The 20,186-nt window shown below is 38.8% G+C and overlaps 1 protein-coding gene across 5 annotated transcripts in view; it reads left to right on the forward strand.

Moving 5' to 3' along the window:
* Positions 1–19,508, forward strand: part of SLC16A7 (solute carrier family 16 member 7) — a 212,922-nt gene extending 193,414 nt beyond the window's left edge. For all 5 annotated transcript variants that reach the window (XM_069764499.1, XM_069764497.1, XM_069764501.1 and 2 more), the window contains exons 3-5: positions 5,856–5,999; positions 9,282–10,085; positions 14,704–19,508. In XM_069764499.1, the coding sequence (XP_069620600.1) occupies positions 5,856–5,999; positions 9,282–10,085; positions 14,704–14,954 (1,199 nt within the window). In that variant the 3' untranslated portion in view covers positions 14,955–19,508. The remainder of the gene's footprint in view (positions 1–5,855; positions 6,000–9,281; positions 10,086–14,703) is intronic.
* The last annotated feature ends 678 nt before the right edge of the window (positions 19,509–20,186 follow it).

The following is a 20,186-nucleotide window of genomic DNA, read 5'->3' on the forward strand; positions in this document are numbered from 1 at the left end:
TAAAAAAAAAAAAATATATATATATATATATATATATATATATATATATATCAAAAAATAAGAGGATCTTTCTTCCTTGCTACTGCTTTAGGGAAATTAATCATGAAACATGCATTTATCATAGTTCAATTTTTCACTTGATCTTTATTAAGAAATGTCAGGATATCCAAAGATTCTTCATTTCAAAATACAAGTTCTAAACTTTTTCATTGCTTCAAGTTACTAAAGACTATATTACAGGTTTTATTGCAGCCATATATCATTTTATATGTCAGGTTACTCAGAACAAGTGTCATGGGTCACAGTGTTTGATACATTTTTATAATGATTTGACAGTTTTCTCAAGACTCCATCCTTGGAAAGGAAAGATGGAATAGAACTTGATTTAGAAATAAACACATTTTCGAAGTACACAGCAGTTTAGCACATTTCTGATGTCTCAGACTTGGGAATTGTATCTAGTATACACATGGCTGCGAAAGCATATACAGCCTACAAATATACAGTTTAACAATCCTTTAGGGTTTTGTAGTGTAACATAGGGTATGACGGCTGAGGACAATGTACAGTGCAGCGGAGAAGGAATCATGAGCAGTTTATGGATTCCAGAAATGTAGATGAGCTACACTATAGAACTATTTCTACTAGTCTGGGGGCTGCTACTCATGCCAGGAACCTTTACTTAGTTTTAACGGGGAGGGGGTTGACCAAGATCAGGAGACAGCGTACATTCTCTGGATCTTGGCAATGTAACCTTCGCATGTTTGACAACCACTCCAAGACAACAACGATGACCAATCTTCTCGGCAGTAAGCTGTAAAGAACAGATCACAAAGCATCAGAAAGCCGGGGAATGGAGACTGTTAGAAAAAACAAGACAATAGCAAACTTGGATCGTTAAATTACCGTATACCTTCCTTCCTATAACTGCGTAGTTCATAACATAATAATAACCCTTTAACATTTGTCCTGATTATAAACCTATGCCACATTATTAATGTTCATAGTAAAGTTCAGAAAAATGGGCCGCTGTCTGGAAGAGTGTTATTAGTATTAACTCACATGATAAAATATATATTTTCTCTAGCATGGAAAGTGCACATTTTTCAGTGCAATTTGTTCAATATATTTTAATTCGAACTGAGTTTTTAGGCTTACAAAATGTACGAATGTTTATGTTTACCCACAGTATCATATAAGACAAAACCTCGAATATAAGCAATTCATATAGGACAAAACCTAGCATAAAAACAATGAGTAATTATCTTGCATTAAATAAACAAATAAATAAATAGTAGTAGTACATATACCGTAAATAACATTATGTATTATTTTACTTATTTTGCTCATTTATGTAGCACCATTAATTTCACAGATCTTTACAGACATTATCATCACTGTTCCCATTGGTGCTCACAATCTAAATTCCATATTAACATGTCTTTGAAGTCTGAGGGGAAAATTATACAACCACAAACACAGGGAGAACAATGTAAACTCCTTGCAGATGTTGTTCTTGGTGGGATTTGAACTCAAGACCTTGGATTGCTACTTCCAATTAGTGGCACTAGAGTTCTAGTCCTCTTCCTCTCTGAAGAGACAATTTGCATATTTCCCAGTGGAGCATTGCAGCTCTTAGTCTCCTCATCTTGGCATGCTTAACATGTCACTCTCCGCAAGGAGAAACAATACTTCTTGGTTCCTGGTCAGATGCCACTCTCACAGCCAAATCAAATCTCACACTTTGCACTGTTGAGGGGCAGTACCCCGAAACACAGTGTCTGCAAATTGAGATTCTGGTTTGGCTTTTATCCTAAGTCATGTGACAAGGCTCGTTAAAGGGTCGACATTGACTGTTAGGATTGCTATTACCAATAGGTTGCACTAGAGTTCTAGTCCTCTTCCTCTCTGAAGAGGCAATTTGCATATTTCCCAGAGGAGCATTGCGGCTTTAAGTCAACTCATATCGGCATGCTTAACATGTCACTCTACGCAAGGAGAAACGATACTTCTTGGATCCCAACTCAGGACCTTAAAGTAGATGGGGCAGAGAAGGAACTAGATTTAATAATTTTGCACCTGCCAAAGGAAAGCAAAATAGAGAAGCTTAACAGCCCAACAAGGAGTGGCCAGTCCCATAATTGTATTAAATACACAAAATAGAACAAAACCAAAGACATGATCAAGTACATATGCTAACATAAGTTCTATGTGTGGGTTCACATTCACATGGTGGCCATTAATAGACAAAACCTAAAATAAAAAAATGAGCAAAATCTGCAATAAGTAAATAAATGAATAGCAGTAGTACTTGTAAATCACATAGGTTACATAGCTGACACTATTTTGTTCAAAAGAGCAAATAAAATGTCTTATGGTAGTATATTTATGCAGCCTATCCATGGAGTTAAAGTAAAGACAGCACGTGCAATTAATATAGGTTGTTTTCTCCAGGATTAGTGATGGGCGAACCCGTGGATATTCGGCTGAAAATCTAAAAAAAGTTCTGCTATCTGATCCTAATCCAAGACTCCATTCAGATGAATAGTGAGCCCAAACATCTGTTGTTTGCCACGATGTCATCTGCGTAACAGCACAGCAAACACAGGCTCTGAACGGTGGTAAGATCATTACTGCCAGTCAGAGAACTGCAGTCCCCACTCTGTCAGATGACAACGTGAACCAGCAGCTGTGACTGGCAATAAAATTGTTACCACTGTTCACAGGTGTTGGCTGATCAGATAATACTACTCTCTTCAGTGTTTGTCTGCTGTCACTGATGGGAGTATTCATCAGCCGGCACCTGTGCTATAAATAAATACATTTTTAAAAAACTTACGTTGGGTCTCTGTTATTTATGATAACCAGAGCAGGCAACACTGACAGCAGCTGGCTGCAATCCTCAGCTGTCAACGTTACCATGACTGGTTTTCAAGAATAGAAGGGTGACACCCACCACACATTTTTTTATATTATTTAAATAATTTTTAAAAAACGGAGTAGAGTCTCTCCATTTTTGACAACCAGCCAAGCAAAAGCAGACAGCTCGGGACTGGTATTCTCAGACTGGTAAGGGGCCATGGATATTGGCCCCCACAGTTTAAAAATAGCAGCACACTACATCTATTAGATGTGACAATTTTGGCACTTTCTCCTGCTCTTCCTACTTGCCCTGGTGCGATGGGGTAATAAGTTTGAGGTTAATGTCAGCTGTTTTATGTCTGCTAACATCAAGCCCAGAGGTTAGTAATGGGAGGCGTCTGTTAGTCACCCCCATTACTAACCACATGGATAGATTATAAAAAAACACAGCCAGAATACATTCCTTTAATTGAAATAATGGCACAGACTCCTTATTTGAAGGAAAAAGAAAAAAGCACATTTTATGCCTAATCCACTGAAGCCCATGTCCCCTATAAAAAATATAAAATAATTAACAACCATAATACTCAGCTTTACAGCCCCTAGCTGCTTGCTTTAGCTTGACAGGTTATCGAAAATGAGGGGACCCCATGGCGTTTTTTAAATTTATTTATTTCAATAATTTTAAAAAATGATGTGGGTCCTCTCTATTTTTCATAACCAGTCATGATAATGCTGAAAGCTGAAGGTTGCAGCTCGGAGCTGTCGGTTTTGCCTGCACTAGTTATCAGAAATAGAAGAGACCCCATAAAATTTTTTTTCAATTTTTGCATTTATTTATAGCTCAGGCGCCGGCTGAAGAATACTCCCATCAGTAGCACCTGCTCTCACTGTTATCAGCAACAGCAGGCATACACTGATGAGAGTAGTACTCTCTCATCAGCCAATGCCTGTGATCGGCAGTAGCCTTTTTACCAACAGTCCCAGCTGATAGCTCATGCTTTCATCTGACTGCATGGGAATTGCAGCTTCCTGACCAGCGGTAACTGACTTGCTGCTGGTGTTTGTCTCTCTGTCACACAGATGACAGCGTGGAAAACAGCGAATATTCTCTCTGGAGAAACCTGTGTTGGGGGTCTGTGACGAAACACTAGGTGTTCAGTACTGACCCCAAACCTTACTGTTTGGGTTTGCCCATCTCTACCAGGAATGCTTGCTAGGGCTCCAAGCATACATGTAGAGTTAATTTCTGAATTTACTAGCTTCTGGACAACCACGGTGAGACTTTGTTCACAGCCCATTTTCTTAAGTCCTTCATGAGCTTTTCTTGATATATGCATTAAGCTAGTTTCACACATTTTATATCAATGGTCTGAGTGATATTCAGATGACTCATTGGTCTCCTGATCTCAAATCAATAGCCTCATGGGAATAAAGTCTTTTAGGTTAGGTAAGTTCTGGTTAGAACACCATTGCCTATAATTGGACCGATAATTTTGAATGTGTGAATCCAGCTTTAAAAGTATATCATTACAGTCTATTGGTGCTGAAGGAGAGCCTATTTTTTACGGTATGTAGATATTTACCAGCTAGAAAAAGTCCAGTATGATATTATGACTAATGAAAACCTATAAACTCATTATGCTTTTGGCTTACCCAGCATACTAGATAAGAGGATCACTCCAGTAGGTTTGGATTCCGATATACTATGCTTGCAATATTTTCACAATTTATGTAACAGACGAATGATTCCGAAGCTACTTCCAAGTACATTCCCTTTTTTTAACCACAGAATCTTCAATCATACATATGTATCTTTTTTCTTTTGTTCTAAAGGTATTATCTTGCTAATTGTATTCATAGTATATCAGAAGCATTCCTGGTGTCGTAGCTGTCTGGTTCCCAAATGTAATTTTAGTGTCTTTGTTCCCCTCTGTCTTCAGTGAAGAGATACATTTAACAGTACACTGTCTGTCATGTAACCATGTTAACTTTGCCTTGTGAATCACTCTATTACTGTGCTGATAGAAATATTTCCAAAGTTTATATATTTGCTATGTTGTCTGGATAAATTCCACTGGAAATAATCAGGCAATCCAAATGAATATGTTTTTACTCAATTGAAATTGAAAAAGTGTGTAGACATTCAAAATTAATTATTCATTAAATGTGTAGGTGCACTTAGTAATGTAGTGTGTAATGTATGACGTTACTGCCTTGTAAACTGTCCTGGTCACACTGTGCTATGCGAGACCTAGAAGTAACTTTTACAATGTAAGCGCATAGAGCGAAACTTCATAGGCTTCCATTATAAAAGGGACTTCTGGCTCATGCACAGAGCATAGAGTGAGCCGAATAGTCCCAATTGTGATAACGTCACTGAGAAGTGGAGCAGAACAGCGCTGGAGAGAGCAGGGGAATATTAATTCACTCACACTACATTACATGCACATACACACACATTGAATAAAAAATTAGTGTGAGAGCTTCTTTAATTTGGGTTTAACTTTTTTTTTTTTTTTTTTTAATCTATTTGATATTTTGCATATAAAAAATTATTTGTTTTATTGCTTTGTGTTTTTGAATGGTTTTCTGAAAGGTAGAATATCTATTTACACATTTTTATACCAAATTTGTTGTCTCAAAAGGACCCTCCTGATATTGGATTGGCATTTACTCTTCAAAAGGGGTTATCTTGATGTAACAAGCCCTTTAACCCTGCTGTTCTGTTGGTCAAAAATGACCGACTTTGAACTTCAATATTCTTTAAAATATTCAAGATGCGGCTCTGAAACCCGTGGCCGACCGACCCATCCTCATTTAAGTCAATCAACCACAAGTTTCAGAACCGCATCTTGAACACCCCAAAAAATACCAAAGTTCAAAATAGGTCTCCCCAGACCGAACAGAACAGCAGGGTTAATTGCATACTTATTTATCTTTTTATAGATCAAATGCAGTAAATGAAAAACTCTTTATTATTTACATTACAGGTCCAATAAGTAGTATCATGGTAAACAAATATGGCAGCCGGCCAGTCGTAATAGCAGGAGGTTTGCTCTGCTCATTAGGAATGGTTTCAGCATCGTTCTGCAACAGCGTGCTTGAACTGTACATTTGTATTGGTGTCATTGGTGGTAAGTAAGTAGAACCAATGTTTCATATATTACAGTGGCTTGCAAAACTACTCACACCCTTGGCTTTTTACCTCTTTTGTTACATTATAACCTGTATCTAAATATTTTTATAATCCGATTTGTGTGTGATGCATCAGCACTAAACAGTCTAAGTTGATAAAATGAAGTGAGAAATATATAGGCAAGAATGACATTTATGAGATAAAAAAAAACTAAAAATTGTCATGTACATATGTATTCACCCCTGTGCTCTAAAGCCCCTAAAAATGTATGGTGCAAGCAATTACCGTATATACTCGAGTATAAGCCGAGATTTTCAGCCCAAATTTTTGGGCTGAAAGTGCCCCTCTCGGCTTATACTCGAGTCAATGTGGGTGGCAGGGTCGGCGGGTGAGGGGGTGAGGGCGCTGAGGTATACTTACCTAGTCCCAGCGATCCTCGCGCTGTCCCTGCCGTCCCACGGGCTTCTGTGCTGCAGCTTCTTCCCCTCTTCAGCGGTCACGTGGGACCGCTCATTAGAGATATGAATAAGCGGCTCCACCTCCCATAGGGGCAGAGCCGCCTATTCATTCCTCTAATCAGCGGTGCCGGTGACCGCTGACAGGAAGAGCTGCGGCACCGAAGACCAGGCAGAGGGACAGCGCGAGGATCGCCAGGACTAGGTAAGTATAGCATATTCACCTGTCCTCGTTCCAGCCGCCGGGCGCCGCTCCATCTTCCCGGCCGGCGCCTCCATCTTCCCGGCGTCTGCGCTCTGACTGTTCAGGCAGAGGGCGCGATGACGCATACAGTGTGCGCGGCACCCTCTGCCTGATCAGTCAGAGCAGAGACGCCGGGAAGATGGAGGCGCCGGAACGAGACGCCGGGAGCTGCAATCAAGGGAGGTGAGTATGTGGTTTTTTTTTTTATTGCAGCAGCGGCGGCAGAGATTTCTATGGGGCACAATGAACGGTGCAGAGCACCGTATATGGCACAGCAATGGGGCACAATGAACGGTGCAAAGCACCGTATATGGCACAGCAATGGGGCACAATGAACGGTGCAGAGCACCGTATATGGCACAGCAATGGGGCACAATGAACGGTGCAGAGCACCGTATATGGGCACAGATATGGGGCACAATGAACGGTGCAGAGCACCGTATATGGCACAGCAATGGGGCACAATGAACGGAGCAGAGCACCGTATATGGGCACAGATATGGGGCACAATGAACGGTGCAGAGCACTGTATATGGCACAGCAATGGGGCACAATGAACGGTGCAGAGCACCGTATATGGCACAGCAATGGGGCACAATGAACGGTGCAGAGCACCGTATATGGCACAGCAATGGGGCACAATGAACGGTGCAGAGCACTGTATATGGCACAGCAATGGGGCACAATGAATGGTGCAGAGCACCGTATATGGCACAGCTATGGGGCACAATGAACGGTGCAGAGCACTATATGGGGCACAGCTATGGGGAAATAATGAACGGTGTAGAGCACTATATGGCACAGCTATGGGGAAATAATGATCTATTTTTATTTTTGAAATTCACCGGTAAATGCTGCATTTCCACCCTAGGCTTATACTCGAGTCAATAAGTTTTCCCAGTTTTTTGTGGCAAAATTAGGGGGGTCGGCTTATACTCAGGTCGGCTTATACTCGAGTATATACGGTACCTTCATAAGTCACATGCTTAGTAAAAAAGGTCCAAGTCAGGGTTGGGTTATAAAAAAATATTCCAATCTCTGATAATTCCCCCCAAATACCATAAAATCCACTATCATCAAATGGAAAGAACATGGTACCACAACAAACCTGCCAAGAGAGGGCCACCCACCAAACCTCTCAGCCCGGGCAAGGAGGTCATTAAACAGAGAGGCAGCACAGAGGCCAAAGGTAACCCTGAATTAGCTGCAGGGTTCCAAAGCAGTGACTGGAGTCAAGGTGAATGCTATGTTTCGTGCCAAATCAACACAGCTCATCACACCAAGAACACCATTCCCACAGTGAAACATGTGGCAGCATCATGTTGAGCAACAGGGACAGGGTAAAGGGACATGGTAAATTGTCCCATTTGAGGGCAAGATGGATGGAGTGAAATATAAGGATATTCTGGAGCAAAATCTGTTTAAGTCTGTCAGTGATTTGAGACTGGGATGGAGGTTCACCTTCCAACAAAACAATGACCACAAGCATACTGCTAAAGCTACACTCGAGTGGTTAAGGGGAAACATGTAAATGTTTTGGAGTGGCCTAGTCACAGCCTTACTCTAATTGAGAATCTGTGGTTAGACTTGTTAAACATTATTGTTCACCATAGGAAACCATCTAACTTAAAGGAACTGGAGCAGCATGTGGAAAGCTCATAGAAACTTATCCAAAGAGACTTGCAGCTGTAATTGCTGCAAAAGAAGGATATACAAAGTATTGATTTTAGGGGGGTGAATAATTATTCACACTGACGTTTTTAGTAATTTTGTCCTATTTTTTGTTAGCTTCACAAATCACAATACAAACAAAACCAGATGTTCACAGTTGAAGGCATGTTCTTTACATGATCTAATGCAAACCCTCACAAAACAGTGAAATTCCAGGTTGTGAAGTAGCAAATCATGAAAACTGTCAAGGGGTTGAATACTTTCGTAAACCACTATATATTTCCTGTACTGATAAACTGCTTCGTATATAGCAGAGTAGGTATCATATACCATAAGACATTCAACCACTAATTGTAGCTGTTGGGATAGAGTTTCACTTTATGTCTCTTACTCTTTTATATAGAGCCAATAATTTCCACAGTGCTTTACAGATATTATCATCACTGTCCCCACTGAAGCTCCCAATCTAAATGCCCTATCAGTATATCTTTCAAGTGTGGGAGGAAACCAGAGCACCCGGAAGAAACCAACACAAACTGTTGTCCTCGGTGGCTTTTGAAAAAAGGCCCCCAGGGCTGTAAGTCTATAGTGCCAACCACTGAGCCATCAAACTACCCACTTAACCACAGTAATCAACTTAAATTTCAATAATTGGAAAGTCCTCTATTGAAGATGTATTTCTAAATTGACTTTCACTTTGAGACAACCACTGATATTAATAATTGCAATAGAAAGATATTTTACTATTTTAAAGCAGATATTTTACAAGATAGAAATAAGACATAACACAGGTCTGCTTCTGATCTGCAGAAATTGCTTGATGCCTTAAGCTTGCATGTCAACATTTTCTTTAACTTTGCTCTGATTAATACTTATTGATGTTACATTGAGTGTTTTCTTCTCTGTGTAGGTTTTGGATTGGCATTTAATCTTCAACCTTCTTTAACAATTATTGGGAAGTATTTTTTTAAAAAGCGTCCTATTGCGAATGGACTTGCTATGGCAGGAAGCCCAGTGTTTCTAAGCACATTGGCTCCTCTTAATCAGTTTCTGTTCAATAAATTTGGATGGAGAGGAAGCTTTTTAATTTTAGGAGGTCTTTTATTAAACTGCTGCGTGGCTGGATCCCTCATGAGGCCCCTCGGACCAAAACCCATAAAGAGAGATGAGGAAAAAGCAGAACAGAAACCCCTTGATAAAAAGACAGAGAAGCTAACAATATGCCAAAGCATTAACAAGTATTTAGACTTGTCGCTTTTTAAGCACCGAGGTTTTCTCATATATTTATCTGGAAATGTCATCATGTTCATAGGATTCTTTGCTCCGATTGTTTTCCTCGCTCCCTATGCTAAGCATATGGGCATTGACCAATATTCGTCTGCATTTTTATTGTCTATCCTAGCTTTTGTAGACATGGTTGCAAGGCCTACCATGGGAATGGTCGCAAACTCCAAGTACATACGACCAAGGATACAATATTTTTTCAGTTTTGCCATTCTGTATAACGGAATTTGCCATATTTTGTGTCCTTTTGCAAATGATTACACTGGACTGGTCATATATGCAGTATTTTTTGGCTTTGCTTTTGGAATGGTAAGCAGTGTTTTATTCGAAACTCTGATGGACATTGTTGGAGCAACAAGATTCTCCAGTGCTGTTGGACTTGTGACTATTGTGGAATGCTGCCCTGTTCTTATTGGGCCTCCTTTGGGAGGTAAGATTTTCATATACTTCTAAAACATATACATTAAGTTCCTTGACAGAAGCAGAAATGGAAAATGACATTACCATTAGTATATGTTAATATGTCAATATTGTAACAGTCTGATCACTTTATTAGACTTACTTGAAAGGTCTAAATATTTAATGGAAGAGAAAATAGTTATGGTGGTGCTGCATTAAGAGATGAAAAACTAAATGTATGACTCTTGTATGTGTTTGTGTAGTATGTGTAATTTATTAATGTATTTATTCATTTATAACAGGAAAATCCTATTCTATAAAGGGACTAATATTACCAATAAAGACTACGCATCGATATCTGGAGAAATACACTATCTTCAAATTTTCCCAGTTCTCTGTGTCTAAAACATTACTGAAAATCCTGAAATGTAAAGACCATGAAAAAACTATAGAACTATGGAAAAATACTAGTTATCATAGCTCATATTTATTCTATTAAACAGAGATACGCCACTACTGCTTAGCACTGTTCAATTTCATTCTATATTAGACGAGGAATAAAAGCTTCCAAATTGCCTTCGAAAATCCAAATGTTAAATTAGAAAACTGTAACTTTTCATACATTTTTTTCTTTTCTATTGAAACCTACTTTTGTTCACTTAAAAGGAAAAAAAAATCTCTACTTTTCAGAGCTACACATATATTGCTATCCTGTCAATTTTTCCAGTTAGTAATAAATTGATATTACAGGCTTTAAATAATATATATCATCTCCGATTTCTTAGAAGACAGCAGTCATTATTTTTTTCTAAAATGCAGCCAAGATTGCCAATAATACTTTAAGGGGTATTCACCAGATGGGTTTGTTTGGTATCTCCTCAATACAGACAAAAGAATTTTTTTTTTTAATTATTATCTAAAAATGTGATAGAAATTAATTTAATAACATCGAAATGCAGCGTAGCCATATGTCAGGTGCTGAGTCCTGGCAATGGAGGCATCTGTTATATTCCAATTGTATCAATTGAAGCTATAACAGTTGCGACAGCACTACATTTCCATTTTACTTGACACCATCATTAAGAAGGTAAAAATTAAAAAAATATATTTATTAGAGGGATTGTATTCTTAACGTAGAAGTCCAGTTACGTTTTAATTGGCTAAACCTGTGTAAATGTTAGTCTATTGTAAGAGTGTTAATACACTCACCGATTGTCGTCTTCTCCAGTTTCCAGCACCACTCCACTCCTCTGGGCCTGGTGATGACTAATCCGACTCTCCGGATCACATTACACTCTATGGGCCAAATTGATCAAGAGCGGTATTGTTGATTTTGTGACGCCCAGGAGACCGGGATACCCAGCACCGGACCAATGGAGTCTGTCTCTTGAGGGGGATGTCACGGGTGGCTTGACCCGGTGCTGTGGCCTCAGGCAATGCACAGTGTAAGGGGTATCGTGAGGGGACAGGCACTTACTTGATCAGCAGCAGGTTCTCCCAGCGGTGACGATCTCGATCCTGGATAGATGGCTATTGTCCAAATGAAAGACTGAGGCACTGAAACGTTTAACCAGTTTACTTTAACATAAAAGGATTTACAACCAGTCCTGTCACCGGAGTCTGTATGGGAACTCTGAGTTACTTTGACCCTGCCGGGGTCTTCGCCTCTTATTGTGCGCAATTTCTGTGTGGCCCTGCTGCTGTATGTGAACTGGCTGCCGGCCCAATCTGTCCCCTCTGGGTCCTGGTTCGACGGGCAACCCGAGTCCTTTTATCGGTTTACCCCCTCTGGGAGTACCGCTGAACTCTGTGTCTGTTGCTGCATCCGACCCTAGTGAAGCTGATATCACCTCATGTTTTTCCGGTTGCTGTATTATATATAATGAATACAGCCACGGATCCGGTATCCGTCTTTGCGCCTGTTCTGGGTAGTGATTAATGCTACCCGGTTCTCACAATATCCTTTTTCTCTATCCCTCTTCTCCTCAGGCCGGTGATTTAGGCCTGGTAACAGTCACAGGGCTGTTAGAGATTCAACTGTATGACCTCTCACTATCAGCTCCTTGGCCCAACTGCCATTTCTTCTCTCAGACCAGAATGGATCAAGGGGAGTCTCTGGAGCTCCCCCTTCTGGCCGGAGGTGGTAGTGCAGTCTTGCTATTTTAGTATTTGTACTTACTGTCAGTAACTATTTTTGTGGCAAATACCCCTAGGGGTGCCACAATTTCATTCTTGGAAAGGAGATGTTCCTGAGTCAGACATTTCTGATTCTTGAAGTGGTGTACTTTTCATGAATTAGGAGTGTTGAACAAGTGGCTTGCATCTCTATGTGCGCCTTGCCAAAAATTCTATTCCAGTTCCTTCTGGAGTAAGATTTGTTGCATAGCAAACACCGCCGCTCATCATGAATTTGACTAGTGTCAGTCGCCTTGGGCCCGTCCCACCCAAAATCCACCATCTTTGTCAAAGCTGGGAAAAAATGGCATGAAAATGTCAAAAATTGCATAATTTTAACACAGCTCCATCATTATATGACTTTTCAAAACGCTTTACGCCAGAATACCTTCTTATATATTTTTATATATTATATTTTATATAACAAGCTAAGCATGGTCTCCACATTCCCAGGTCAGGCAATTACAATGATATTTAGGAGTGTACAATACACTGCGCAGAATTATTAGGCAAGTTGAATTTTGATCACATGATACTTTTTATACAGGTTGTCCTACTCCAAGCTGTTCAGGCATGAGAGCCAACTACCAATTAAGTAAATCAGGTGATGTGCATCTCTGTAATGAGGAGTGTTGTCTAATGACATCAAAACCCTATATAAGGTGTGCTTAATTATTAGGCAACTTCCTTTCCTTTGGCAAAATGGGTCAGAAGAGCGATTTGACGGGCTCTGAAAAGTCAAAAATTGTGAGATGTCTTGCAGAGGGATGCAGCAGTCTTGAAATTGCCAAACTTTTGAAGCATGATCACCGAACAATCAAGCATTTCATGGCAAATAGCCAACAGGGTCGCAAGAAGCGTGTTGGGCAAAAAAGGCGCAAAATAACTGCCCATTAATTGAGGAAAATCAAGCGTGAAGCTGCCAAGATGCCATTTGCCACCAGTTTTGCCATATTTCAGAGCTGCAACGTTACTTAAGTATCAAAAAGCACAAGGTGTGCGATACTCAGGGACAATGCCAAGGTAAGGAAGGCTGAAAAATGACCACCTTTGAACAAGAAACATAAGATAAAACATCAAGACTGGGCCAAGAAATATCTTAAGACTGACTTTTCAAAGGTTATATGGATTGATGAAATGAGAGTGACTCTTGATGGGCCATAGGCTGGATCAGTAAAGGGCAGAGAGCTCTACTCTGACTCAGATGACAGCAAGGTGGAGGTGGGGTACTGGTATGGGCTGGTATCATCAAAGAAGAACTTGTGGGACCTTTTCGGGTTGAGGATGGAGTGAAGCTCAACTCCCAGACCTACTGCCAGTTTCTGGAAGACAACTTCTTCAAGCAGTAGTACAGGAAGAAGTCGGTATCATTCAAGAAAAACATGATTTTCCTGCAGGACAATGCTCCATCACATGCATCCAACTACTCCACAGCGTGGCTGACCAGTAACGGTCTCAAAGAAGAAAAAATAATGACATGGCCCCCTTGTTCACCTGATCTGAACCGCTACAGAGAACCTGTGGTCCCTCATAAAATGTGAGATCTACAGGGAGGGAAAACAGTACACCTCTCGGAACAGTGTCTGGGAGGCTGTGGTGGCTGCTGCATGCAATGTTGATCATAAACAGATCAAGCAATTGAGAATCTATGGATGGAAGGCTGTTGAATGTCATCATAAAGAAAAGTGGCTATATTGGTCTATAATTTTGGGGGTTTTGTTTTTGCATGTCAGAAATGTTTATTTCTAAATTTTGTGCAGTGATATTGGTTTACCTGGTGAAAATAAACAAGTGAGATGGGAATATATTTGGTTTTTATTAAGTTGCCTAATAATTCTGCACAGTAATAGTTACCTGCACAAACAGATATCGGCCCAAGATAGCCAAATCTAAAAAAAACCCACTCCAACTTCCAAAAATATTAAGCTTTGATATTTGAGTCTTTTGGGTTGATTGTGAACATAGTTGTTGATCAATAATAAAAACACACACAGTGTATATATATTAGTGTATAAATATTTCAGTTTGTAAATAGCATAGCCAATAATTTACTGTATAATATAGATATCATTACTTAAATTGATTTTTGACATCTGAAAATATGGCCCCAAATGCTTGTATACATATGAAATAACAAATACAGCAGGTACTCAACTTCTCCGGTCTCCATCGCCACTCCAGTCTCTGTTTCCTGAATCACCGCTGCAGCCAGTCACTGAGCACAACAGCTCTGTTATTGTAAAAAGCGCAAACTGCAGTGATGAAGTTCACTGTAGCCTTGAGGTCTCCTCTGTAGCCATTGTACAGAGACTGAAGAAGCAGCATATAGCATATACAAATGTTTGGGGTCATATTTTTAAAGGTAGAAAACATCTTTAGTCACAAAAATTGTTATAGATTACTCAAATTCTATTTGTTTTGCTAATTTCATTTTTTCTTATTTTTTATATGTTTATTTGCATTTTGTGTTTTAGGTTGGCTGGTGGATTTGACTGGGAACTATAAATACATGTACTTTGCATGTGGGGTGATTGTCATTGTTGCAAGCATATGGTTATTTATTGGAAATGCCATTAACTACAGACTACTAGCAAAAGAGAAATTGGCAAATGAAGAAAAAAATACAACAAAAGAGGCAGAACCTCTGAACAATCCGGAACCCATTGATGTGATCAAAAAATCCAATCGACAAACTAATTCATCAGACAGGGAAACTAGTATATAGAATGGACTATTATTTATTCAATCATATCCAAGTATTATATGGAACTGTCTGCTGATTCAGGGGTATTGTGGAGACTGACAGGTACACATTGCTGCATTTGTGTCTGATGATATTAATATTACAACGTCTAGAGACTCTTGCACTTGTCTGAATAACAAAAAAAAAAAACAAGTGACATGTTCTATATATTTAAAATGCTACAAAATGTTGTGAGCCATATTTGATATATATCTTATTTTGACATCAAGTATTTAATGATCCGAAACAAAATCAGCCTTTCAATGCCAATTATGAAATTGAACGGAATTATCCGCTGATTATTTGTACCATTGATATAGTGTAATAGTTTGAAGACGAGAAATATTTTGATATTGTTTGTTATTTCACATTTCAGTGGATTTTTCACATTTTCAGTTTTTTTTTAGCTATTTTGTATTATTTCTGTTACACCCTAGTAAGGAAATCCTGGACAAATGGAACATTTGCAAACAGAAGACATACATAAATGAAATATGATAGCTGTCAATACTGGTTATTTTTCTATGCTGCTGAGAAACCGGCTATTCTCTATAGAACTCCTGACAACAATTCTGGAATCACTGCACTAAGCAAATGTTTACCTAGGTTTTATTCTTTGTATGAAAATGCAGGTATGACATGAAACAAAATTTGCTTAAGAGCTGAACATTTTAGATTCATCAAATATGTTTGATGCAAATTAAAGTAAATTATTTCATTGTTGGCATATATTTTTCTTGATGAAATTGAAGACAAATTTGAAAATTACCCATGTGATTTGTTCCAGTTTTTTTTTTTACCATTGCCTAATTCTAGTCTGAGTGGAGCAACAGTCAAGCATGTGCACTACTGAAATTCATTCCATTGGGACTGCCTGTGATAGCCGAGCATAGAACCATAATTAAAGGGAATCTGTCACCGGGTTTTTGATGTAATGAGAGCACGATATTGTAAGAGCAGAGACACCGATAACAGGGATGTGTCACTTACGAAGCTGTAATTTGCTGTTCAATACAATTAAAGCACCACTCCAGGGCTGAAAAAGAAAAAAAACACTGGAGTGGTGCCACTAATCCATGTTTTCTGACCCTAGGCTTATACATACCAGCAGGTACGGACTGGGGCTGAAATTCAGCCCTGGCATTTGAAATCACACAGGTCCATGATGTCTCCATCCCCAGCACTAGATGGGATAAATTACTAATATTACCCTGGATGGAGGAAAGCAAGATTTACTACAAGATCAATATTTCTAATGATACCGGTGGCCTGTGGGGTAAGTGACTGAGTCAGCGATTTTGTGCTCCATCACAACTCTTAACAGTATGGGTGTCGAGAACACTAATTCTGTTAACAATGTTGCAAACAAGGCAGCCCACAACCAGACAGGCCCTTCTGGCATCTGACAGAATTGCCAGATGGCCAGTCTGGCCCTGCATACCAGCCACCATGTTCAGATCTTCCCAGGGCCACTCTAGTCCATGCTGCCATCTTGTGACCACAACATCTGATTGACCGTTATCTCTGACTTATAGTCGAAGTTCGCAACCATGAAAATTGATCACTTTTTTGCCCTGCATGTAAAAAATGTAAGGCATCTGTGATGTTTTTGAGAAGAAAACTTATACAGATTACTTTGACTGTAATTATCATCATCCTACAGTTCACAGTGAATGCAGATGAAGTCTTCATATCGGAATTATGGGCTGTAGGCATGTATCACTTATAATCATAATTATTTATTATGGTTTTTCAATATTTCTGTAAAATATATTGTCTGTGTGTGAATTTTTAAAAGCTGTCCAGTAGAAATAAAAAGTCAAGTTGGCAACGCTGGTAACGGTCACAAACTCTCAGCCTAAGTCTATCAGAACCTTGTTGTGCCTCTCATACACTTACAATGAGCTTTGACTTCTGTATCGCCCAGCAAACACTGGAGCGATCTGGCAGGTCACAAACTGCTGGAGATTATCTGAGCGGTGGTGATAAATTGTGAAGGCGGCAGCTGGTAAGCATAATACAAGAGGAACGGAACTTAGACTAGTAGCACCACTCATTGCTTCAACTAAAAAATGCTGGAGTGGTGCTTAATGTTTTATCAGCACAAATTTTTCTCTAGAGGACAACTGACCTCATGCATCCTAGTCTAACCTCTCCCCCAGTATTGATTAGCAGCTGTCTGTTGTTATACATCCTGCTGCCAGATTACATGGCAAAAAATAGCTGACTGCTTCCCTTTAATGAAGTGATCGTGCCTATTTTCGATTGAGCCGTTTCCTCAGGGTCAGTGAGAGTTCCAGCAGTGGGGCTTCCAGCCTTCAGAAAAATATAACCTAACTTATGGATAAATGCTGACTTTCAAACATGGTAAAAATCAATGTTTGTGAAAAAATTATAAAAATCATTACAAATAGTATAAAATTATGAAATCATCATAAACAGTTTGTTTCATAAAGATAGAATTTGATATTTGGTAAAAAAAAAAACAACTACTGCTCTGTATAGTTTAAAGATTGTACCAAGCTTTAAGACTAGGTTTACATGTTGTGTCTTTGATGCGGAACTTAGGTGTAAATTTATAATTTGATATCCATGCATATTTCCACACCTAATCATGTCTTCTTATTTGCATTTTTATTGAGGAAATGCTCCAAAACCTCCCAAAAGAAATCAATGGACAGGCCAGGAGTTTAAATACAGATTTAGAGTCACTCACCATTGAAATAATTGGGTAAAATCGACATTTAAAAGGTTTGTTTCTGGAGCAGAAATTGATTGAAACAGTTTTATCAATTTATGCTCAGATTTTGCACAAAATAATTCAAACTAAACACAGCGTTTTGATGAGATTAAGTTCAAACTCATCCAATTTGTTGGTACTGTGAAATGATTTTGCATGCAGAAAATCTCTAAGTAAAACCCACACCATGATGACACGTGAATTCCTAGCCACAAAAGTCCAAGTACATAAGCACTGAGCCATATAATGGAAACATTTTTAAAAACGAAAATATGACAAATTTACCACTGTCTGTATTATTATTAAATTTGTGTTGATTGTTTTTGTTTGAGCGCTGAATTTTGCCTGTTGTTTTAACAGAATTTTCTTGAATTTTACAATAGCGTAGGGAATGTTCCAAAATAATGAAATAACCATTACTTACCCTTTGAATTTCCACCCTCCACTTCTCCAACTCCAGCACTGGCACCTCGAAGATCCCGGCTAGTAGTGCAGTGATGATGTCATGTCCATCTTTCTTTTGATGGGTAATCACTGGCCTCAGCAGACACGTTCTGTACATGAAAATGTCACAGTTGAGGCCAGTGGCTGCTTGTAGTGGGCAAGTGACTGATTTATGAGGAATGTTTGCTGCATGCTGGAGAGCAGGCGATTTAAAGAGCATGTAAATGGTCTGAAGTTTATAACATTAAATTCAGGAAAACCACTTAAAGTCAATTATGTTAAAGTGAATCTGTCATCAGAATTAGGTGTCCTATTTAAAGGCAGCACATTATATTGACAGATCCACTCTACTATTATCCTAAATGGCTTCAAAAATATTGTACGGCGTACATAATGGCAACTTAGAAAAAATACAGATGTCTCATAATTATAAGTCCTTTGTATTCATTTTCTCCACTTGCTTATTTACCAATGATTGACAACCACTGTGGCTACAGGCAATTAATAATTGAGGATAAGAAATAGAGGAGATGGGGAGCACCTGGCTGTATCCTTTCTGAACATCATTTGTTTACCGATTAGTATAATAGCCCAACATACCCATTATATAATATTTTATTTTTCTTTAAATTAGGCAGTATTTTCTATATTATAATTGTAAACTATAGAAAGGCAAAAAGGTTTCCTTCAAATTATTCCATTTGCTTGTCATATTCTTTTGAAAAGATTCTTTAATCAGACGCATAAAGTGAAAGCAAAAGGCAAATTAATACGTTGGTCTCTTGACGTAACGTTCAATGAGTTAAACCAAGCCATGAACCCATCAATGCCCATGTTGCCTATTTTTCATCTATGTAGATGGATGAAGTTAAGACCAACATACAAATAGATGAAAATGGGTCAAACATGACCATCGACTTACCATGAAACGGGTATGGGGGCCTCCTTATTCTCAATTGACGGGAGAAAACAAAAGGATCCATTTCCGGGAAGAAAAGAAAGGGACCCCTAGCAGCTTTCTCATCTCTTCACCAGGGTTGCCAACAATACAAAAATTGCAGGAAAATCCGTAAAAATAAGGCCCCGTCCGAAAAATGTTTTTAAGGCGTCTTTGATTTTTTTTGGAAGCTAAACTTATGCAGATTGTTTTGACTATAATTGTCATAATTTTACAGTTTATAGTAAATGCAGCTCATGTCTTTGTATCATAATTCTGGGATGTGGACATGATGTAGACATGAATCACTTATATTCATAATGATTTATTATAAGTTTCCATTGTGTCCATAAAAAATATTGTCTGTCCCTGATTTTTTTTTGATAAGCTGTCCAGAAAAAAAATAAATATCAAGTTGAAAACCCTGCTGTTTGCATTGAAAACAAATGACTTCTGTGCCAGGTGTCCATGGGTTTTGGGGAGCTGGGAGAGATAGCCGTCATTCATTGAAAGTTTTCTCAAGGATATTGCCTGCTTTAGTGACAAAGGAAGATTAGTACGGAAGAGCTTGAATCAATAACAGAATGGAGGATACAGATTAGATTGCGTAAAGCGTATACATTTAAAGATATTAATGTTTCTCATGTGGTCCTTCTATTCTTTTCTTTTGCTCCAAACCTGATTAGAAATATATAATGCTTAGCAAAGCTCATCATTAACGCTTCATTTTTATGCGATTTAGATATATCACTCCGTTCACATTTCAGTCATTTCCACTTTTTCTAACTTGTGATGCATTAAGTACTTGTGGAATATTCAGAGAGTTTCTTCTCAGTAATAAGTTATTTAATTTGACCAAATTAACATGTATTCTCCCCCGCAGCTACAGACTTGGCTAGTCACATCTTTCAATAATGCGCTTCTCTTCTATAATCACTGAATCTAGCTAGCGCAATTATTCTTAGCCTTGTCTGCAGGCCTTATTCATATTGCACGCCTTGTGCGATCCCTTTCAAGGGCACAGGTGGAGCCATGACACTAAAGAAGGGTTTAGATTAGAAGTTTCTTCTCCTTAAACCCCATTAGGATGCAA

This window comes from Ranitomeya imitator, chromosome 4 (assembly GCF_032444005.1).
Source record: "Ranitomeya imitator isolate aRanImi1 chromosome 4, aRanImi1.pri, whole genome shotgun sequence".
Lineage (NCBI taxonomy): Eukaryota > Metazoa > Chordata > Amphibia > Anura > Dendrobatidae > Ranitomeya > Ranitomeya imitator.